The sequence below is a fragment of the Hippopotamus amphibius genome, chromosome 5, assembly GCF_030028045.1.
Source record: "Hippopotamus amphibius kiboko isolate mHipAmp2 chromosome 5, mHipAmp2.hap2, whole genome shotgun sequence".
Lineage (NCBI taxonomy): Eukaryota > Metazoa > Chordata > Mammalia > Artiodactyla > Hippopotamidae > Hippopotamus > Hippopotamus amphibius.
In genome coordinates, this window is record NC_080190.1 from 47550330 (window position 1) to 47574597 (window position 24268).

General features: G+C 40.2%; 1 protein-coding gene across 1 annotated transcript; it reads right to left on the minus strand.

Annotated features, from left to right (window-relative positions):
- Positions 1-192: 192 nt before the first annotated feature.
- LOC130853643 (rRNA methyltransferase 2, mitochondrial-like) lies at positions 193-1521 on the minus strand. Its single transcript, XM_057735843.1, has one exon. The coding sequence runs from the start codon at positions 1508-1510 to the stop codon at positions 773-775; it is 738 nt and encodes a 245-aa protein (XP_057591826.1). The 5' UTR covers positions 1511-1521; the 3' UTR covers positions 193-772.
- Positions 1522-24268: the final 22747 nt, after the last annotated feature.

Sequence of the window (24268 nt, forward strand, 5' to 3'; positions counted from 1 at the left end):
TATGGAAATTCCATAAAATAGTACAACCTATATAGTTTTATAAAGTTGCACGGAGTTCCTGGAAGAGAGTAAAAGGAAATAAACGAACACAGCACATCTCTGCTCGCATTGGCAATTACCTTTCAGTCTTTGGAGCCTGGAGTATTATTACAGCAACATTTCCAGTGAAAAAACAAAGCACACCCACCCCACGCATGATTCATGCCAAATGTCTTCCCTAATTGTCCTGGGAGCCCTCACTGCTTGAAGAATGCATGTATTTCCAGATCATTCACCAGAGAGATGGAAACAAATCCCCAGACAAAACTTCGGATTTTTCTGCATCACCCTGTAGAGCCGAAATTACACCAGGAAACCTGCGGGTTGTTCTGGAGCAATGGCGGAGGCCTGTTTCTCTGTAACATACTATCCGTGGGTAAGATGAGGTTACAGGACGTGTCTGTGTGTGTGTGTGTGTGTCTGTGCGCATGTTTCTCTGCCTCAGAGTGTTTTTATCCTTCCCTCAGTCTGTCTTTTCATCCTTCTATCTTTGCCTATCAATATCTTACAGTAACTTTCTCTTCACAGATCATGTTATAGAGACTGTTTTATCATATATCATGGACACAATACAGTTTTGTCCTATCTTTTTGGTTTAAAAAAAAAAAAGTCCCCCATCTGCTTGCTGCATCCCAGATCAAGCTCGGCTCTCCCCACCCACACTTCAGGAAAGAGCTCAAGACACACTTGCAGTGAAAAAGAACCAGAAACAGCAGAAGACGCTCTCAGCCCTTCACAGACCTCCCCTCTTCCCTCTTCGGTACTGTGTGGCCAAGAAGTACACCTCTGAGGATTCTTTCCGGCTGGCTTCAAGTTTTACAGTCTTTGTTTTCTGGAATTCCTCTGTCAGTCTCTTCTGCAACAGATGGCTTTGACTTCCAGCCCAGGTTTTACAAAGGAATGTTCCCCCAGGGCACAGGACTTCTGGAGCCATGTCCAGAAGGGACAAGCACAAGCTAATGAGCCTGTCGTGGTCGAGGGCCCGGATCCCTGTGGCGTTGGGTGCCATGTCACTCAGAATCACATCTGCTCTCCCAGCAGGAAGCAGTTCTTGGATTCTCTGGAAGGTTCTTGGGTCCGTCACATCAGCAGGGCACAGAAAAGTTGCTCCTTCTAGGGGGAATATGTGAAGGAGATCTACCCCAAGCACAAAGCCAACAGGAGCACTGGGATCTGTGCCTGCAGCGTTGACGCGCTGCACAGCCACCTGGCTCCACGCGCCCGGAGCGGCCCCACAGTCTAGCACCCGGAGGCCGGGCCGCAGGATCTGGTGCCTCTCGTTCATCTCCAGGAGCTTGAAGGCACTTCGACACCTGTAACTCTCCACTTTCGCAGCCTTCACAAACGGGTCCCTCAAATGCCGCGTCAGCCACAGGTGTTCAGCGCCGGTCCGGCCCTTGTAGCAACTCCCAGTGGTGTGGAACCTCTGACGCTGAAAGGAAGCCCACGCCAACTTCAAGGACCCGGCCATGGACGCCTCCCCGCTCCAGAGGCCGCCACCGGAAGTCTACCTATAAGATTCTTAGGGCGAATTTTTACATGCCTCTTCCCCCTTTTTTTAAATAAGTATGATGGGATCAGCAATAGAAAGCATCATGCTTTTAAAGGTTGTTTTAAAGAAAACTGCATCCATGAACTCCCAAAGTTACTGATAAAAGGACATCCTTTGAGGGAATTGCCCGGTCGTCCAATGGTTGGGACTCCACACGGTGACTGCTGGGGGCCATGGTTCTATCCCTTGTAGGGGAACTAGGATCCCATGAGCCATGCAGCACAGCCAAAAAAAAAAAAAAAAGTCATCCTTTGAGCACACTAAGCTGTATTCTTAGTTTTGAATTTGAAATTATGAGTCATGCATTATTGTAGCTAATGGGAGAAAAAAAAAAACCTAGTGCCGACTCTCAAAACTATTTTCGATGGTATAGGTGGGTGAGTATGTTTATGGTAAAACCGGAAATGATCACCTTATTGTGAAATACAGATCTGTAGCATTTTGATAGTCCAAAATAATTAGATAAATGTAGTCCCACAGTCATGTTAAAATTCTATTACATGTTTGTGAACTAGAATTCCTTTAGGATGTTAAAACCTTTTCATGTTATTAAAGTAAAAAGTAAACTAGGTGTTAAGTTAACATGAGACATTTTTACCCAAAAAAAATCATTGTGTACAATTACTGTTCTCACTTAACACCCTAAATCTAATTGCTTTTTCGTTTGATAGATCAGGCAAGTGGGGCTCCCCAACACCATCATCATCTGCTTTTCTCTGTATCATTTGTTTCAGTGATTTCTGCAGTAAGATTTTGTGCCAGGTTGAGAAATTTCTAATGTTATGGAGACACTTATTTTGCAATAATTTAGAGTGACATACACCTGTTCATGCAGACACTTATTAAGCATTTATTAGAGACAATGCAGTTGAGAACAAAACATTTTGGAGAGTTCAAAGCTCACAGTTTAGATTATATCGTTTATGATATGGGTTATATTATTATGATAGTTTATGACTTTGGGTGGTTTTGCTTGACAAATTATAACAGGTGCAGTCATGTATACCAAGTCTTTCTACAAAGTAGGTGGGTTTATTTGATTTTATATTAGTTATGAATGATTTTGTTTTAGGATAAACGGTGGTTAAGATTCCTAATTAGCAACATGTTCAATTCCTGTAACAGTGTTTTATTGTACTAGTTGTCAGAAGCTGTGCTTTTCCTCCGCAATTTTAATGCTAACTGATGTCAGGCAAAGCCACTCATCTCTTAGCCTTTTAATTGAAGTGATTGGACAAAATGGCATTTTAGGCATTGTTCCCCAATTCTAGGCCAATACTAAAATTTCAACATCCCTAAAGGGAAAAGGAAAAAAAAGTTGACAGTTATCAACTTGAATTTTATTTTTTATTACATGATTATCCCAACTTTTGTGGTATTGAAGTATCCTTTTATGAAATGTCATTGAAAGTAGTATCAGTTGCTTTCAGTATTCTTATTTAGCAATATAAAATGTCGGTAGCCTTATATTGGCCCCCACTTTTTTTTTTAACTGCTCCGTGAAATCTAAAAATCTGGGAACCACGTTTTTATCTAAAGCTAAGGTTTTTAATCTAAACTTCTGGGACTTAGTAATTATTTTATAAAGGTGTTAATACACTTATTGATTTTGATATTTTGTATATTTGAGATTTTTTATATGTGATAATACAATGCGTTGAGGCTTCATGCAAAGTTACTAATATAAAAAAGTGGTTTTTACTTCCATTCAACTTACCATTATGATCCAAACTAAGAATAATGCCAATCCATCCCAGTCCCTTCACAAGCTATGAGTTTAAAGGATTAAATAAAATACACAACACTGAGATCTGCATAGGATGATTGTTAACTGCACATGTGAGTTTTCTGAGAAAAGTATTTTTTATGGACCTAAGAACTATTTCATAAACAGAAGAATTGTATATATGAGCCAAAATTGCCAGGAATTATGCCCAAGGGGAAAGACTAGGAATAAAATTTTAATCAGTAAGTGGATGCATATCTTTCAGATTATAAGTTAAGGGTAATGATATGGTGTTAGGCCTAAGGTCTCTGAACAACAAAAAAGGCAGTTTGACCTCCAACATGAAACTGAAGAGTGCCAAGCTGAGAATGATGTCAGCTAAGCATTGTATAAACTGGATGTTCACTTGCAGTAATACCTGTGTCGCTGAGGATAGTCTATTTCTTTCTAGTTCTTCAAACCTATCACTTATAGATGAGCAGAAGATTTCTGGCAAGACCTGCTTCAAGTGCTATTTCAAAAGTTGTTTTCATTTGTATGTGTACAGAGTTTTATAGATTCGCAGCTTTATTTTATGTTTAAAATAATTTTGAACATTGCACACATGCTTATTACTGTAGGATAAATTGTTTTCCTGCTGGTAATACTGCCTGTCAACATTTTCATTATCGGGTTAGGCAGTGGCTCATCTCACACCTTATACAAGATAGAAATGAGAGATGTTGTTCCTTATGGCTGTATCAACCATTAAACTTAGCTACATCTAACGTTAAATTTATTTCAAAATCTTCCAGCTATGAAAGGTAGAGTTCCATTTATGTACTCCATCTCTGCACAGCAATCCTTTATCCTCAACTTTCTTGATATGGTTCCCTCTCCTCGTTCTAGACAGTAAGGCTGTATGTTCCCCTTAATATCATGATTTTACACTTTTAGAATTGGTCAGCCTGTATCTTTCCAGCTTGCACTCTGCCCTGTAGCCATCACGTGAACCTTTTCTTTATCTCTTCAGCTCTGCAGCCCTTCCAAAGAAGAGCATTTTGATCATTAAAGCAACCTCATCCCTTTCTCATTTAATACTATTTCTCAGGACCCACTGGGAAGCTGTTTCTAGCACAGAAGCTACATCGATACTGACTTTGCAGCGCCAGTTACTGCTTCTATCCTGACCCCTGACGCCACCTAGTGTAGACTCTCTGGTAATGAGAATATTAAATCATAAATTACATTTCTTAATTTAACAGTGCCATCCAGCGTATGCATTTAAGTCCCTGATCCAGAAGAACCTTTATACCCTAAAGTCTGGTCACTGGCAAGTTTTGTGTTTAGTTCTCTTGTGTTGTTAGCATCTGGTTTGCCAACAACATTGGTAGTGCTACATGACTTGCTTTTTTTTTTTAGATCTGAGAAAGAAAATGTTTCAAATTTTGATCATCACAATATGGCCAGTACTCCCAAACAGTTACAAGTACATAGCAGGTGATCAATAAATACTTCTTTTAATTAATGAGATTTTAATGTAATTGTAAAAGGATACAAAAGTAATTGCCAAAAAGTCAATACTTCTGCCTTGTTCTGCCCCCAAACCCTGATAATCTGTTTTTAAAATTTGCTCCTCTACATCCAGTATTACAGACTTTTGATCATGCCTATTAGGCAAATTTACTGAATTACTAATCCTGACTAGATTGGCTATAATTTAATCAATACTTCTGTACCAAAACTTCTAGGATAAAAACCAACAAGCAAATTCTGCTATCCAGATCAGCTTGTTTTAAGCCGGTAAGCACATGATGCTTCATAACTGAGGGAAAATGTGGCACTTGGGATATTTAAAATGTGTGGACATTGCTTTGGGAAAAGAGAAAGCTGTTATGAAAAAGACCAAAGGTTTATATCCCTGGAAGGCCTTCTAACTACATTTACTCCCTCTCTGGGGGCAATGTGTGGACTAGGGCAACAATCAGGGCCTTCTAAATCAGACTTAGGTTTAAATCCCTGCTCTGCCCCTTGAAGACACAATTTTCTGTGGGTCTCTGTGGTGGTTTATTTTGTGTCAACGTGACTGGTCCACAGAGTGCCCAGGTATCTGTCAAACATGATTCTGGGTGTTTTGGGGTGAGAGTAACATTCTGTTGATAGACTAAGTAAAGCAGAGTGTCTTCCCTAATGTGGGTGGGCCTCGTCCAATCAGGTGAAGGCCTGAATAGAATAAAAAGGCTGACCCTTTCAAGAGGAAGAGAACTTTCTGCCTGACTGCCTTTAAATGGAAACATCTGCTTTTCCTGGGTCTCAAGCCTGCCAGTCTTTAGACTGGAACTATACCTTCAGATCTCTTAGATCATCTCCAACTTGCTGACCCCACCCTGCACATCTATATACATAAATAGACATAGATCTATCACTCTGGAGATCCCTGACTGATACAGCCCCTTTTACTATTTTTTAAACCTGTAAAAGGGGGATTATACCTACCTGAGAGGGTTAGAGATAATGGATTTAAGCATTTATCAAGTGGTATCTCACACATGACTTCCTTACCCTAAAATCATGTCCCCTGCTGAAAGTAATACAGGAAGGTATTCAGAACTGTTTCCTACATAGTAAATAATACAGAGAAATGATTCAACATTGGCAAACTTACTTTGTTAATATCCCCAAGGCAATTTTTTAAAAAGGTCTGTTTTTCTTCATGAGGGGAAAAAAGCAGTTTTTAAAATTGCAAGGTGTTTCTACAGCAATTTCTACAAATAATTATTAAGCACCTACTGTTTGCCAGGCTGTAAGTAACAAAACTGAAACAATCCTTGCGCTTATGAAGTTTATTGACCCCCAACTCTTGGTAAGGGGGAAGGCTGGTGTAACACAAGGCAAACAATCAGGCTATTATTAATATGATTAGAGATATGAGGGAGATAAGTACAAAGGTATAAGAGCACAAGGGGCAAAAATCCAGAACCAGAGGTCAGGACAACAAGAGCTGAAGGATGAGTAAATGTTTGAAGGGGAAGAAGGACCAACAGGTTTCAAGGCTGGGAGACCAGTTCAGAGTGGTCCACCTTGTCCTCTTCTCCAAGATGGCCCGGACTGGTTCTACCACTTGTTATGTCTACAGTGTACCTTCCTGTGGCACAATCTATTAATAGTATTTTTTTTTTCTGACTCTAAATGTGCAAGATGAAATCCAGTTGTTATCCCTTACTCATCAGGTGAAAAGACAAAGTCAGCATTAAACTCTGGTAAAAGAGGCTGGCCCTTATTGCTTGAGCCAAAACTTAAAATAGTGATGTAGTAAATTAAACTACACTACAGAGTGATTTTGAAGAGGAAGGTTAAGTGGGTATTTATACCAAAAGCATTCATTATTCACTGCTCATCCATGAGCGTGCTGGAAGGTCTCTAACAAAGCAGAGCAAAAAGCTGTGTTAGGAAATCTCAGCTTCTCTGTACTCCAGAGGCTTTGATGAAGGGTTTTACAACAGTGGTTCAAGGGTGGGGTCTCTGACAAGATTAGGGTGTGTGTAGGGCCTACACTCCTTTAATCTCTTCTTAGGTAGTCAGTCTCCTAATCTTGATGAGCTTCTCTGGTCCCTTTAATCTTGCCTCAGGTGGTCTCTTGGCTGCTCCTCCCTTGATTAGCAGCAGTTCAGATCAGCCCTTTGGAACTCAGGAAAGGTCATGGAGGGCGGAGTCTTGCCTACAAGCAATGGGGAACAAAAGGGCCTCCGTGCCCCGGAGGCCCACAGGGCCTCACTCGGTTTCATAAGGACTCTGGTTTTTCCACTGTGTGAACTTGACCAGGTCACGTAACCTATCTGAGCCCCTATAAAACAGGGATAATAGGACTGACTATCTCACAGGGCCGTCATGAAGATGAAATGCTCAATACCGCACTCTTTATTGTCCATTACTGTTCAGCTGTTTAACAGTGTATCAGGATGCTGTAGGAATCATTACTATTGCATCTGCCATGACCATTTCAATTCAAAGAAACCTTTTCTTGATCAAAAACTATCGTTTGGGGGACTTACCTGGTGGTGCACTGCTTAAGCATCCGCCTGCCAATGCAGGGGACATGGGTTCGAGCCCTGGTCTGGGAAGATCCCTGGTCTGGGAAGATCCACATGCTGTGGAGCAACAAAGCCCATGTACCACAACTACTGAGCCTGCACGCTAGAGCCCATGAGCCACAACTATTGAGCCCTTGTGCCACAACAACTGAAGCCCGAGAGCCTAAAGCCTGTGCTCCACAAGAAGAGAAGCCACCACAATGAAAAACACACACACCCACAATGAAGAGTACCCCCTGCTTGCCACAACTAGAGAAAGCCTAGGCAGCAACGAAGATTCAATGCAGTCAATAAATAAATAAATAAATAAATAAATACATTAAAAATAAATAAATAAAAGGCTATGCTTCAAAAAAAAACCAAAAAACTATTGTTTGGTCAGAAATATAGTCAACCATAGTTAGTTTTGAGTGTGAGGCTGCTTGGATTGTTACATGCTTTGTTTGATCAACATCCAGAACAAGAAACTGGAAAAAAACAGAAGCAATACACAGAAGCATCAAAGAGGTGATGAGATTGGAAATTTAAGCTGAGAAAAGGAACCCAAACATTCCTACTTTTTTCTCCTTCCCGTTTGTCATTTAGCCTCTTCTATTAGTGTCTTCTCCAAAGGATGAAAAAGCCTAGTGAGAAATGCAAAGTTCTGAAGATTCCCATATGTTTGTTACCATGACCACAAGGGGGCGTCCTGGCCACACATTTCTATGGCAAGGTACAAGATATAGTGGAGCCCAGTCTTTTTTTTTGCAAAAGTTTCTTATTAACATTTAATTAAGATTAGAAAAACTGCAGTACATAAACTAATGGGAGTGTACCACTGGATTTCAAAAAAGCTGTTTCATCCAGCCAAATTTTTATTAGTGTCCTAAGAAAAAGAGGAGAATGTAAATCCTAAGGGGAGAATGTAAATCCTAAGGGCAGAATTAAACTCCAAATAATAAGCAGATCAAAGCAAGTGAATCTGAGACCATGCTTTATTAGGAGGTACAGAAAAATGCACACTTGCAGGGGAAGAGCTTCATGAAAGTCCACATGTAATATCAAATAAAGTATCTAATCTCATATTGCCTTCAAACACATCTTAAATGCTAGGAAACATTTAAAATAATACACTTCCCGAGGGAAGCACATTTCTCTAGCCTTAATCTTCTAATTTTCCAAAGAGTAATGAGATTTTTTTCTCGTTCTTGGTAAGAAGAATTCTATATATTCATAATTCTCTGGGAGAGTAAAATTGAGTCAACTCTCTCTCTCTCTGTATTCACATATGTGGTAAATATTTATCCTTTATATGTATCAGTTGCAAGTCAAAAAGTCACTTTACAGACACAAATCAAAATACAAAGTGTGCAAATGCAAAAGAAATTATCATGCCTTTGTGGAAGATGTACCAGCAAAAAGTCCAGAGGAATTCGGAAAGGATAAAGGAACCCTTTGGGTTTCAATAGTTGGAAAGACTGCATGAGAAAGCCAAACATGAACTGAGTCTTAAAATACACACAGTAAGGGATAAAAGACCAGTCATAGTCCTCTGTTCAACTGCACTAATGCAAATAAACAAATAGCCTCACTGCCTCAAAAATGTTTGAACACAGATAAAGCGATAGAAGAAGAGCTCAATGTGAAATGGAATTTTATTACAACCTTCTTCCTGTGCAAATGCCATCAAATTTTCTTTATCCCCACTAATCACTTGGGCAATCATTTTAACCCTATTGATTTAATAAGAAATCACAACTTCGCTTCTGTTACTCCATTTGCATGATATGCCCTCCCTCACTTTTTTTTTTTAAGTTTTATTTATTTATTGTTGGGTCTTCGGTGCTGTGCGCGGGCTTTCTCTAGTTGCAGCTACTCTTCATTGCGGTGGATCCTCTTGTTGCAGAGCACAGGCTCTAGCGCGTGGGCTTTAGTGGCTGGAGGATTCTTAACCACTGCACCACCAGGGAAGTCCACTTCAATCTTTTTTGTGTATAATATTACTTATGCTCAAAGTCCACAAATACTATTTCCTCTGAGAAGTCAATAACAATCTCCTGTTCCTTTTGCACTCCCAAAACACTACTATGCAGATATTTAGTCATTAAAGGAATAAATACGGAATATCTTAACAGATGCTTTGGATACAAACATGTACTTAAAAACAACTCTTGACTTTATTTATTTTAAATCTTAGGAGGCCTTTTATTTTATTATTTATTTATTTATTTATTTTTGGCTGCGTTGGGTCTTCGTTGCTGCACGTGGGCTTTCTCTAGTTGTGGAGAGTGGGGGCTGTGGGAAGACATTCAGAAGTCTTTCTGAAATCTTGTAAATGTTGCTAAAAGTAATTAAAGTATGTGGGTCGAGTGACTGGATGCAGAATGTCCTGCTTGAGCAGTGGAGGAGCTAAGGGTGCTGGGCGTGGAGACTATGGGGGCATAGGCTACCGTGGAAACAGAACATTGACCCTCTCTGGGGGCGCAGCCCCTTTCTCACTTGCACACCTCATATCACCCTGTTTGGCCCTGGAGGATGGCTGGTTAGCCAGAGATGGGTAAGATTCCTCAGGGGAGGAACAACCTAAGACAGGCACAGTCGCAGAGGGGCCAACTGGGGTGGGGCACAGACCCCTAATCCTTCTGAGAGAGGTCTCCTGCCCCCAGGGCTGCTTTGCTCTCCACGCCCAGCTCAAATATGCACCCTGCTCAGATCCACACCTGCTCAAATCGAACCCAGGAGGCAAACAAAGATCATTGCCCCAGTCATGTGAGGCCTTTGTGTGTTTATTTCAAAGATAGCCTTGTTTATGGGACTAAACTGGAAGCGTTAGACCCTTAGGCTATGCCAAGAACTCAATAAAAGCAACGTGGGATCAATCAGCAAGGCTCTTGATCCTAGAGGTCTTGAGTCCCCCCGGTCCCATCTTTCTCTTAAATCTGTGTCTGTGTTTTCTTTAAGCTTGCGGCACCCGTCACTCACCTCAAGTCACCGAGCTGGTCTCAGCAGGGGCTACTCTTTGTTGTTGTGTGCAGGCTTCTCATTGAGGTGGCTTCTCTTGTTGCAGAGCATAGGCTCTAGGCATGTGGCCTTCAGTAGTTGCAGCACATGGGCTCAGTAGTTGTAGCACACAGACTTAGTTGCTCTGCGGCATGTGGGATCTTCCCGGACCAGGGCTCAAACCCGTGTCCCCTGCATTGGCAGGTGGATTCTTAACCATTACACCACCAGGTAAGCCCAAACTTTTTTTTTTATTGGAGTATAGTTGCTTTACAATGTTGTGTTAATTTTTGCTGTACAGAGGAGTGAATCAGCTATAAGTATACATATATCCCCTCCCTCTTGGACCTCCTTCCCACTCTCCACCCCCATCCCACCCATCTAGGTCATCACAGAGCACCAAGCTGAGCTCCCTGTGCTACACGGCAGACTCCCACTAGCTATTTTACACATGGTAGTGTATTTATGTCAAACCTAATCTCCCAATTCATCCCACCCTCCCCTTCCCACTCTGTGTCCACACGTCCATTCTCCATGTCTGCGTCTCTATTCCTGCCCTGCAAAGAGGTTTATCTGTACCATTTTTCTAGATTCCACATATATGCATTAATATGCGATATTTGTTTCTCTCTTTCTGACTCACTTCACTCTGTATGACAGGCTCTAGCTTCATCCACATCTCTGCAAATGGCACAATTTTGTTCCTTTTTATGGCTGAATAATATTCCATTGTATGTATGTACCACATCTTCTTTATCCATTCATCTGTTGATGGACATTTAGGTTGTTTTCATGTCCTGGCTATTGTAAACAGTGCTGCAGTGAACATTGGGGTACATGTGTCTTTTTGAATTATGGTTTTCTCAGGGTATACGCCCAATAGTGGGATTGCTGGATCATGTGGTAGTTCTCTTCTTAGTTTTTTAATGAACATTCATACTGTTCTCCTTAGTGGCTGTATCAATTTACATTCCCAACAACAGTGCAAGAGGGTTCCCTTTTTTCCACACCCTCTCCAGCATTTATTGTTTGTAGATTTTTTGATGATGGCCATTCTGACTGGTGTGGGGTGATACCTCATTGTAGTTTTGATTTGCATTTCCCTAACAATTAGTGATGTTGAGCATCTTTACCAATGGTATTTTTCACAGAATTAGAACAAAAAAATTTTATAATTTGTATGGAAACACAAAAGACCCCAAATAGCCAAAGCAATCTTAAGAAAGAAAAACAGAGCTGGAGGAATCAGGCTTCCTGACTTCAGACTATACTACAAAGCTACAGTAATCAACACAGTATGGTACTGGCACAAAAACAGAAATATAGATCAATGGTACAGGATAGAAAGCCCAGAGACAAACCAACACACCTATGGTCACCTAATCTGTGACAAAGGTGGCAAGAATATACAATGGAGAAAAGACAGTCTCTTCAATAAATGGTGCCAGGAAAACTGGACAGCTACATGTAAAAGAATGAAATTAGAACACTCCCTAACACCATACACAAAAACAAATTCAAAATGGATTAAAGACCTAAATGTAAGACTGGACATTATAAAACTCTTATTAGAGGAAAACATGGGAAAAACACTCTTTGACATAAATCACAGCAAGATCTTTTTTGACCCACTTCCTAGAGTAACAAAAATAAAAACAAAAATAAACAACCAGGACCTAATTAAACTTAAAAGCTTTTGGACAACAAAGGAAAACATAAACAACACAAAAAGACAACCCTCAGAATGGGAGAAAATATTTGCAAATGAAGTAACTGACAAAGGATTAATCTCCAAAATATTCAAACAGCTCATGCAGCTCAATATTAAAAAAACATACAACCCAATCAAAAAATGGGTGGAAGACCTAAGTAGGCACTTCTCCAAAGAAGACATACAGGTGGCCAAGAGACTGCCCTTGACTTTAAAGTGATTCCAACCTAGTTGGAATACTAGTAACAATAACTATAAAACAAAATAGTTACAGCTAAAATAAAGGTATGTGTAGAATACAGTGGTTCAGTCAATTCAAATTCCATTCTTAAGGGTTACAGAGAGGTTAAGATTATCTTTCCAGAAAAACTGGCATTTGAACTGGTACATGAAGGATAAATGAGATGTTGTCAGTCAGAAAATAGGAAGTAAGAAATTAAATACAACATTGTAAACTATACTTCAATAAAATTAAAAAAATAAAAGATAAACTGAGTCACACTAAAATGCTTAAGAGTTTGTTTAAAAAAAAAAAAAGTTAGAAATTATAGACTGTGGTGGGGGGAACCCATTGGGAAAAAGAAGTGAAGAGGTGTGCTTAGTGTTGTATGCAGTTAAGGACGGAGCTATATGTAATGAGGTGGATAGACCTGGCGTCTGTCATACAGAGTGAAGTAAGTCAGAAAGAGAAAGACAAATATTGTATGCTAACTCACATATATGGAATCTAAAAATGGTACTGATGAACTCAGTGACAAGAATAAGGACGCAGATGCAGAGAATGGATTGGAGAACTCGAGGTTTGGGAGGGGGCGGGGGGTGAAGGGGAAGCTGAGACGAAGCGAGAGAGTAGCACAGACATATATATACTACCAACTGTAAAATAGATAGCCAGTGGGAAGTTGTTGTATAACAGGGAGTTCAACTCGAGGATGGATGATGCCTTAGAGGACTGGGACGGGGAGGGTGGGGGGGAGTCGAGGGAGGGAGGGAATAAGGGGATATGTGTATAAATACAGATGATTGAACTTGATGTACCTCAAAAAAAAATTAAAAAAAAAAGGATTCAGTGTAGTTCTTCGTGACCAAGCCTGACTACCCTCCAGCACCATCATTCATCATTCCCTATCCATGCTCTAGAAATCAGTTATTCCAATCTAACTTAGATCCCATACCAAGCCTGGAATGCCTCCCCGCAATCTTTTTTTTTTTCTTTCTTTTAAATAAATACAACTTCTGCAAGAATCAAAGAATCAGTTCAGACAGATATTGCCTCCTCCAGGAGCCATCCCTACTCCCTCGGTTAGGATTAGATGCCCGTTCTTTGCAGCCCACAAAACTGCTTATTTTCTCTCTGAGCCTCTATTACACTCATTATAAGCCTTTTCACTTAAGGTATGGAGTCTTTTCTGTTTCCCTACTACCTAACATTTGTTCAGTGAGTGAACAAACAAATGAATGCATGGGCCCCTGGTAAGTAACAGAAACTCTGGTAGGTGAAGGGAGGGAGAGGGGGATGCAGCAGGACATAATCCTTGCTCTTAAGGAGTTTACAGTCCAGATAAGTCATAAATGGTGTCATCAGTGGCTGAGGATAAAGGGAGAGGAGGGAGTGGGCACTGAGTTGTAGGAGCCATTGGCTGACACTGGAGGGAGGAGTTAGGGAGGGAGATTCCTTTTGTGTGTCCCCAGAACCTACTAACATAAAGAACTGGTAGACCTACAGACAAAAGTGCCACAGGCAGGTTTTGTTTCTCCCTTTAAGCCAACATCAAAAAAATCAGAAGATTTTATATAATAAGGTAGATTTTTGGCTTCATTTGAATAATCTGGTAATACAGAACTACATTCTCAGAGCTGAGGAGGAGCTTTCTTTTTTAGAGAAGACATTCACATTTACCATTTTTTATATTAAATAAACATTTCAGTTAAGGAATGTGTCACTTTGGAGAAAAACATAAGGTAAATAACTGTACAGGAGGTATCTGAATTTGTCCTAAAAAGTGAAGATGCTACTTAAATGATGATTCAAGGCTTTAGAAAGCAATACAGGGGCCTCCACGATCTCTGCCACTTACTGCTTCCCCAATCTCACCTGCAATTTCCGACAATTTTGGTCAAATTGTACCTATAAGTTAGGCGTAACTATCTGTTAGAATTCTATCTTCATTGTATATTGCACAGTTTATAAAGTGTGTACACAGTTTATAAAGTTTGTAATTGTTTTCCAGAATTTAACCTCATCTGATATTAATATCGTAACACCTACTTTCTTTTATTTGTATTTTCCTAGGATATCTTTATTCATCCTTTTCTTAAAAAGGTTTCTGAATAATTTTAATTTAGTACTTTCTCTATGTACAGAATATACATACAGAAGTGCAGAATGTGCTTTATTTTATAATTCAATCGGAGTCTTTTTTTTTCTTAATAGGTAGCTCTTAACATATTTCCATCTATGGATACAATAGTTAGATGAGTCTTAGTTCTATTATTTTTCAATGATTTCTTTCTTATTTTTAGCTTTTTTAAAACAGATTTTTACTATATGCTCTATGCTTGTTTTGTGTTGGTATGTGATTTTCACCTGACAATTTTGGAAAGTTCATATTTTTATTTTAGTTGTTACCTTTATTATGAAATAGACTTTCTCCTCTAGTTCTTTAGATAGTGTGTAACTAGTATCTCTTTAAAAATTATGACACGAGCATATTTGCACTTCCTTCTCCCTTTCTTCCCTCTCTGCTGCCAACATAAATAGATATCTGAGGGAAGTAAGTTATGGGTGGCAGGACAGCAATTGTAAAGACCTGGAGTAAATTATGCTAAGTGTTTTCTGTTTATGTGTTTGAAGAATAGCAAGGAGGCCCCTGGGGCTGGAGCTGAGTGAAAGAGGGAGTGGGAGGTGATGAGGTCAGAGCTTTGTGAATCTTTGTCTTTACTCTGAGTAAGATCAGATGCTACTGGAGGTTTTTGAGCAGGAGGCTGACATCTGATTTACATGTAACACAGGCTTCTGTAGGGAGACTGACTGTAGGGACACCAAGCGCAGAAACATGGAACCATTTGGGAGACTGCAGCAAGAACCCAGATGAGAGAAATGATGGCAGCTTCATGTAGGATAGAATCATAGTGAAATGGTCGAGTCAGGATATATTTTGAGAATAGAATAGATTGGGTTTGCTGATGGACTGGATGTAGCCCGAAAGAGAAAGAGAAAGGATTAATGCAAGGCTTTTGACCTGAGCATTTACTGAGACATTCTCCAGATTGCTGTAGGAGGATCACAGAACCTATTATTAAACCCCAAATTAGCAACCTCAGGTAGTTAAACCTATCATTAAACTACAATAATAATTGAAATGGTGTGATAATGCAGCATGAATTTACACACATAAAAAAATCTATGAAAAGAATAGAAGCTTAGAAAGGACATGAAGTCAAATAAGAATTTAAAGTAAAAGTGCTTTTCTAATCATCATCAAAAGGATAAATAATTCAAAGGATTATGCTGAAACAGCCAAATTGCCAGCTGGGAAGAAAGCATCATTTTGGATACCTGCCACTACCTGAAATCTTATATTAATTGCTAATCCTCCCGAAAAATGTAAAGACAGTGAGAGACTATAAATTTCTAGAAGAAATGAAGGACAATATTTTTTAACTCATGAGCGGGAAAGACTTTTATAACACAAAACACAGAAGCCATCATTTTTTACTACATTTTAAAAAACAAAAAACTTCGCATGACAAACACCCAATAAATGAGATCAAAAGATAAGCAAGAAACTAGGGTTGGGGGTAATGTTTGAAAAGACATGTATGATGTTACTTGTCAACTTTTTGTATTAACTAAAAAAATGTTTTTTAATCTCACAGTAAAAATATTGAGAAGAAAATAGAATTCTACGGAGATTCAGGAATTGGGGTAACTGTGAACATGGGGGAAGGGGCATGGCGCTAAAAACAAGAGGATATACGAAACATCTGACTAGGAAGCTACAGACAACCCTCTCCAAATTCCCTGTGAGGCTCACACGGGCAGGTGACTGTCCCTCCCCCACCCCCACCCCACCCCACTCAACTCTCTGAAAGATGACTTGAGATTCACTCTGAGGAGAGGTTGTCATGAGTGGGCACTGGATTGCAGGATCCTAGACTTGGCAAAAGGCTGGGTTAAAAACAGAATCTGTATATTAATGGGGAGACCTGCAGCCCCTTTTCCTGATGGTTGCTTATAACTCCTTTACATATCCCCTCCCCACCTTATTCAGCTTGGGGTACTATAACAAGAATAACCATAGACAGGGGGGCTTAAATAGCAGTTGTTTATTTTCCACAGTTCTGGAGGCTAAGATCAAGATCGAGGTGCTCAGCGGATCTGGTGAGAACCCATTTCCTGGTTTGCAGATGACTATGTCCTTGTTGTATCTGCACATGGTAGAGAGCCAGGAGAGAGGACTAATGCTTTCCCTCTTCTTATAAGGACACTAATCCCATTATGGGGTCTCCATCCTCATGAATGAATTACCTCCCAAAGGTCCCACCTCCAAATGCCATCACATTAGGGCTCCAACAAATGAAGGGAAGGGGGTTGGACACAAACATCTGTTTCATAGCCCCACCCCAGCTCAGTAGAATAGTTGAGAGAAAATACTGACCATTGTAACTAAGTAGGTAACCTTAAAATAATACCCATGGGTCAGCAAACCCTGCTTATACACTCAGAAGCTGAAGCCAGCCTTTTAGTGCCTCCTCTTAAATATGAACAGATCACCTCTTAAATATGAACAGTGATCACCAGGCCAAACCAACAAAAGAGAAATCATTCTGGAGTTAACAGATACCACACAAACTCTGAGACGCGTAAATGTGATACAAGAAGAGAAAAAGTTCTGTGTGGCTCTGCTGTGAATAATATTTATCTGGTTATAATGATTAAACCATTAATTTTGATTTTACCAAAACTGGTGGGAAAGGACAACCATTTTCTCTTCAGAACCATGTTGTACAACTTCACTCTTAAATCTATGTTCAGACAAAGTCCTAGTTGGTGTGAGAGGAGAGCAGAGGAGAGGGAAAGACTAAGATACTTAAGTAAGAGACAAAAGGACTGAAAAGGACAAACACAATTCTAGATGTCACTTTGTAATTTTCAGTCTCAACTGTGACTTTATAATTAGTCTTGACTTTGGCGTACTCATGGTGCCCTAAAGATTGTGGACATGAAAATCTTGTTACAATTAGAACATTTAAGATCACGTAGGGTTGCTGAATACAAGATCATGACATCAAAATTGATTATATTATTGTAAACTAGCAACAAATAATTACAGAAATGACAAGAAATAAATTTCACAAAAGATGCAAAGAGCTTTACAGGAAAAAAGTAAACCAATTTCAGTGAAGAACACGTAAGACCTAAGTAAATGGAGACTACTGCATGATCAAGAATGGTAAGAATTGCCATCTCAACAATATCAATTTCTCACCCAAATTAATCTTTACATTTAATGCAAGTACAATTGAAATCCCAACAGGGTTTTTTGTGGACTTTGACAGGCTGATCCAAAAATTCATGTGAAAAAGTAAAGAATAGGCAACATAGTTTTCAAGGCAAATAAGAAAGGGGCAGGAAAGCAAAACTCATTACGAAGCTAGAGTAATCGAAATAGCATGGTTTGGTGCGAGACAAAAATACCAGAAAAAGAACAGAGAGCCCACACCAGAGCCACACATAGATGGACAATGACAGAGGAATTGCTTAACCACATGGAGAAAGAGAAGACTGGATTTCAGTATCATTCTGTACAAAAACAAAGTCCAGGTAAATTAAAAACAAAATGTAAATTGGGAGATTGGGATTGCCATATATACATTACTAAGAAGAAAAAAAAATCAAATTGTACACTTTAAAAATATATATATATGAAATGCAAGCTTTAAAATGTTTAGAGAAAAATACAGCAGCCTATTGTAATGATGTTGAGATAGAGATTCCTTAAACAAGACCCCAGGAGCACAAACTCTGAAGGGGAAGATCTGATTACATAGATCACATAGATATTTGATAACACAGATATTTTCAATTTTCTGCTTCACAAAAGACAACCCACCTAGTATCCAGAATATATAAAGAATTTCTGCAAATTCATAAAGAAAGAAAAGATTGAAAAAATTGGCAAAAGTTGTAAAAAGGCAATTCATAGACAAGGACACCCATCTGATCAATAACGGTGAAAGATGCTCCACCTCTTGGGTAATTAGGGAAATTTTAAAATAAGAATAAGTTGACATTTATCAGATTATCAGAAAAGACATAATACTAAATGTTGGGAGAAAATAAGGGAGTGTAGGTTGGAGATCAATCTGGCAACACCAAGTTGAAGATGCTTATACCATGACCCAGCAATTTCACTTTTGGAATTTAACCCAGAAAAACTTTTACTCGATTGTAAGATCCACGGAGCAAAAGCCATTAGTGACACTTTATTAGTAATAGTAAAAACAATGGAGACAGGGACTTCCCTGGTGGCCCAATGGTTAAGACTCAGTGCCAGTACTCCCAGTGCAGGGGGCACAGGTTCAACCCCTGTTTTGGGAACTAAGATCCTGCATGCTGTACACTGCAGCAAAAAAAAAAAAAAAAGAAACAATCTAAATGTCCACTGACATGAACCAATGGATAAATTGTGATATATTTATACGTAAAATACAGCAATTAAAATTCCTTAAGCTCTATATGCAAGAAAATGAATAAAACTCAAAAGTATTTTTGTTGAGCAAAGGAAAGAAGTAACAGATAAAGTGTGTAAAGCATGACGCCATTAATGTGCAACGTGAAGACCCAAACCAATATAGCTAAAAATTTTGATATCTATATACACATGTATTTATACCTAATATTATATAACCAATATTATACATAGCTATGTGTTCATAAATGTGTAATAAAATTATAAAAGCATATACTGGTGTCACACAAAACCTCAACAGAGGAGCTACCTCTTCAGAAGGAAGTAGGGGAATGAAAGGTCTTTATCTGTAATATTAAACACCACAAAATATAAACATTCATTATATCTGGGTGGTGGGACTAGGATTGGGGGTCTTTTATATAATTTTGACATTTTCTGTATGCTTAAAATATGTCATAATTTAAAGAGAGAAGTGGACAAGCTTAATCTAGCACCAAAGCCTTAGTCATCATTGGGAAGGAAAGATTTTAAGTAACACATGATGTTTCTACTCACATTCTTCATTGAGCCAAGTCTCCACTATGCCCACGGGCTCATGCCCGAGGTCTGCTGGGAAAAACTGGTGGTGAGGAGAGGGAGAGAGAGACAGGGAGTCAAATTCTGTAAATGTAAGCAGAAAGTACAGTTTCTATAAAATTCTAGGAGACATAGTGGTGCAGGGCATGGGTGGGTAAATTTTTTTCTCACATTTCTTTTATGATTCCTGGTATGTACTGAGCCTGTGAAAACAGACAGGAGCCTTGGTAATACAACTCAAGGCCAACAAGGAGACAGACATCCTTTCAGCACATTGGAGCTATGTTGGCAGGAGGCTAATTTTAACAGCAAAGGGCTAGCTTTTTTTTTTTTTTTTTTTTTTTTTTAACCCACACCACGTGGCTTGCAGGATCTTGGTTCCCCAACCAGGGATTGCACCCCGGTCTAGCAGTGAGTCCTAACCACTGGGCCACCAGGGAATTCCCTAGGCTGGCTTTCTTTTAGGTACTCCACCCATTGTCCAGAGCCCAGAGTCTCTTCCCCATTGCTTGTCCTACCTTCAGAATCTGAAAATCCCTGGCCCATCTAATAATCAAGCAATAAGAACAATTTAAACCCCAGGATTGAGGGAGGAGGAAAGGGATCTAAAAGAGCTGAGCAAACGGAAGAGAAGGAAGGACACAGAGTCAGCAACGGGAGAGACAATATGGAGAGATTGGTCATGTAGAATGTTCCTAGAGCTGGGAGCTGAGACCATGCCTGAGCACTTTGGACAAGATCGGTAGGGATAGTTCACACTCTCCTGCACTGCATACAGTGCAACATGAGGACACTGACGACTGCAGAGAACACAGTGCCCCTTAAGTGCTGTAGGGATCCAGGATGTGGATGCTTCCTTTTGGGAGGTCTGGTGAAAGCAGAGGTAGCAGGGCTCACCGCAAATGACAGGTACCCAGTGGAAGCAACTCTCCTGTGGGCACTGAAGGTGACAGCAGGATGGCACCAAGCCCAGTGACAATACTGGAGTCAGGGACGCACTAATTATACATTGTGATAGAGGGTGTCAGATGGGGAACTATGCAAGAGTCTTGGGAGGTGGTGGAGGGATTCTATTCCATGGAGTGGGATGACTTCCATGCTTTTGTCTATGCTGAGTCTGTGCTTCTAAAGGAGCGCTGGTTGTTTTCCTTTACTATATATGGTATGTCTTTGCTTCTGGAGTTTGTAACTTTGGGATGGTCCTTGTGAAATTTTTATATGAGATGAGCAAACTGTCAAACTGTGATGAAGATTTATCATACAGTGGGTTTCCTTTAAAAGCTGTGTGTGCTGTAATTGTTGTTGTTTGTAAGGAAAAGTAACATAGTATTTCGGTACTTCTTTTCAGGCACCTCAAAAATAGAAAAGAAAACCAAAGAGGGGCATTTAGCCCACGGGCTGAGCTCTTGGCCCCACTGATCCCAGGAAATTATAGTAAGAACCTGAGGGGGCTCCTGGGCAGGGACACTGGCAGGGCTGATGTTCAGGCCAGGAAGAACCAGGATGGGCATTCCAGATGTTAAAATAGTGAAATTCCTCTGAACCAGTCGGCAAATGGCCACTGCCCAGAGACAACCCCCAAGTGCTGCCCCAGCTTTCCTACATCTTCTCTCAAACTCCTTTTCCACCCAGTTCCCTGTAACCAAAAAACGAAAGGGCCTCCACAGTCCCGTTCCAACATTACAGTCCAAAGGAATGGATGACCAGAAAAAAGTCTCTAACATTTCTACTCTAGTTTTTGCATCCTTTCTCACACTTTGTCGCACCCTCTAATACTGGATAAACTTCTTTTCCCCCTCCCTTTTTCACTTACCATGTAGAAGTAGCTATTACTTACTTTTCTCCCTACACTTACCTCCACTGAGCCTGTCTTCTCAAGACAGCTTTTCATGAGACTAAGACCCCAGGAACTGCTGACACCAGTCCTGGGATCTTCTGTTTGAGGAGTGCCCAGCATTCAGGCTTCATCCTGTTTCCTGGAGGCTTTGGATCAGATTTGCAGCCCTTGAGAGTGACTGAGTTAAAAAAAGGGTGAAGTTTCTCGAAAGACATGTTCCTCCCAGTCCTTTACCTTCCTGTCCTCTCATTTCTGCCTTATTCTCTTCACCAGGTCTTTTATTCCTCAGTTTCCCTCCACCGAGAGAAGCTGTAAATACAGGGTCTGCCAAGCCCTGGGGTGCAGACTTGAACATGATGGACACCTGGCCTTTAAAATCTCCTTTCGGGGCTTCCTAGGTGGCTCAGTGGTTAAGAATCTGCCTGCCAATGCAGGGGACACGGGTTCGATCCCTGCTCCAGGAAGATCCCACATGCTGCAGAGCAACTAAGCCCGTGCGCCACAACTATTGAGCCTGTGCTGTAGAGCCCATGAGCCACAACTATTGAGCCCATGTGCTGCAACTACTGAAGCCCACATGCCTAGAGCCAGTGCTCCACAACAAAGAGTAGCCCCCACTCACCACAACTAAAAAGAAAGCCCGTGCACAGCAAAAAGACCCAACACAGCCAATAAAATAAATAAATAAATAAATTTATAAAATCTCCTTTCATCTCATGTATCTGTTGGGAGCAGCCTATTTCTGTTTTCTCTTCTCTTTTTTAAACAATATAAGGAATGGTTTCTTTTCCCCTAATTTATTCAGATAATTTCCTCTATAAAATATTTTCTCATTTCTAGGACAGGTAAATTTCATACAATGCATTTTGCCCAAAATAGACGCTAGGAATACCCTTTAAGTGAATGGTGTGTGTTCTATCAGAGCCTGCTAAAATGGGGTCAAGTCTCTGTTTAAAGGATTGTAAAGGTAAAATAAAAGAAAAATTGAACTCTCCCATTATTTCAATAGATTAAATGAAATATGTAAAGTCTTCCCTGTCCCCAAGTAAAAAAAGTAAATTTTCTCATAAGACTTAACCAGGACTTTAATATCTAATGGAATTTTTTCCAGATGATATGAGAGTGAAGGACTCCTTTACAATCAGGACACATTTCATATTTGACACTAGTTAATGGTAGCTGGCATTGCTAGAGGGAACCGTTAGCTACTGATGTTGCCGCTGCTCAGTTGAGTGCACAGTATTTACAGATACTTTTAGAGGAAGCAGCTTGGGACTTCCCTGGTGGCGCACTGGTTAAGAATTCTCCTGGCAATGCAGGGGACATGGGTTTGAGCCCCGGTCCAGGAAGATCCCACATGCTGGGGAGCAGCTAAGCCGGCGTACCACAACAACCAAGCCTGAGCTCTACAGCCCACAAGCCACACTACTGAACCCACGTGTGACACCTACTGAAGCCCACACACCTAGAGCCTGTGCTCCACAACAAGAGAAGCCATTGCAATGAGAAGCCCGTACACCGAAACAAAGAGTAGCCCCCGCTCACCACAACTAAGAAAAGCCTGCACGCAGCAACAAAGACCCAATGCAGCCAATAAACAAATAAATAAAAGAGAAATAATTTCAAAAAAGAAGAGCAGCAGCAGTAGCTTGGCTACAAGGAAATTCCTAAAATTAAAACCTTCCACCCTGGTTCATTATTTTTATACCCATTTTACTGTAAGTGAAGCTCAGAGAGCTTAAATGATTTGCCTCAATTCACATAGCTATTAAGAAGAGGTGTCAGAACTTGGTGTACCCCCCAAAAAATAAATAAATAAATAAATAAATAAATAAATAAATAAATAAATAAATAAAAAAGAAGAGGTGTCAGGATTCAAAACCAAGTCTCTCTGACTCCACAAATCCAAGTGTTCATGTACAATTCCATTTTTCACTCAATCCTAGACAAAGATAATGCTAAAGCTATTACTTGCTGGATTTAAAGAAGAGAGGCATTCTGGACTAAGACTGGCAGAAAAGTGAGATTAGTTCCTCTCTATAAAAGAGAGAAGAGAGTGAAGGAAGGAGATACTTTAAAACAAAGAAAATAATGAAGAGGAAAAAAAGGAATAGGAAGAGAAAATGCATAATGGTATCACTTATCTATTGCAGCTTAACAGTATTATCGGAAATTTAGCAGCTTAAAACAACACACATTTACTATCTCACAGCTTCTGTGCATCAGGACTCTTTATTTCAGGGTTCCATGAGGCTGAAATCAAAGTTTTGGCCTGGCTTTGGTCTCACCTCAAGGTTTGACTGGGCAAGGATCTGTTTCAAACTCAGGTGGTCATTAGCAGAAATCAGTTCCTTGTGGCCTGTTGGACTAAGATCTTCAGTTTCTTGCTGTCAGCAGATGCCGTCTTCAGTTCCTGGATGGTTGCTGACCAAAGGCCACTCTCAGTTCCTTGCCACGTAGGCCTGCCCCACATGGCCTTTGCTTCATCATGCTATCGAGATGGGCATTACACCTCATATGATAGAATTGCAGAAGCAACATGCTGTCACCTTTGCAGTATTCTATTGGTTAAAAGCAAGTTACGGGCCCCACCCACAATAAAGGGGAAGGGATTACACAGATGCATCAGTACCAGGAGGTAGGGATCATTTCAGCTCATCTTAAAGTCTGTCTGCCACAGGGAGCAAGGAACATTAGGTCTCCAGACTCTAATTTGCCTCCCTATAAGCCCAAAAGAAAAAATTCCCTGGTGGTCCGGTAGTTAGGACTCTGTGCTTTCATTTCCGAGGGTGCGGAATCCCTAGTCAGAGAACTAAGATCCTGCAAGCTGGGCGGTGCAACCAAAAAAAAAAAAAAAAAAGCCCAAAGGAAATCCCTAAAACCAACACCTCCTAAAATTATTTCCCCATTTCTTCACCTGTCAAAGGCATAATCATCCTTCAAAACCTAGATCAAATATTTATTTAATGATGAACTTGGTTGTTTTTTCATGGTACCCCATCCACATGTTCTATTATTCCCTCCTTTGTTGTTCCATAGGGTTTTGTTCAAACCTTTAGCAAAGATACCACTTAACAATT

Bases quoted from the DNA above. Each gene is read 5' to 3' on its own strand.
- LOC130853643 (XM_057735843.1), bottom strand. From the start codon at position 1,510: ATGGCCGGGTCCTTGAAGTTGGCGTGGGCTTCCTTTCAGCGTCAGAGG.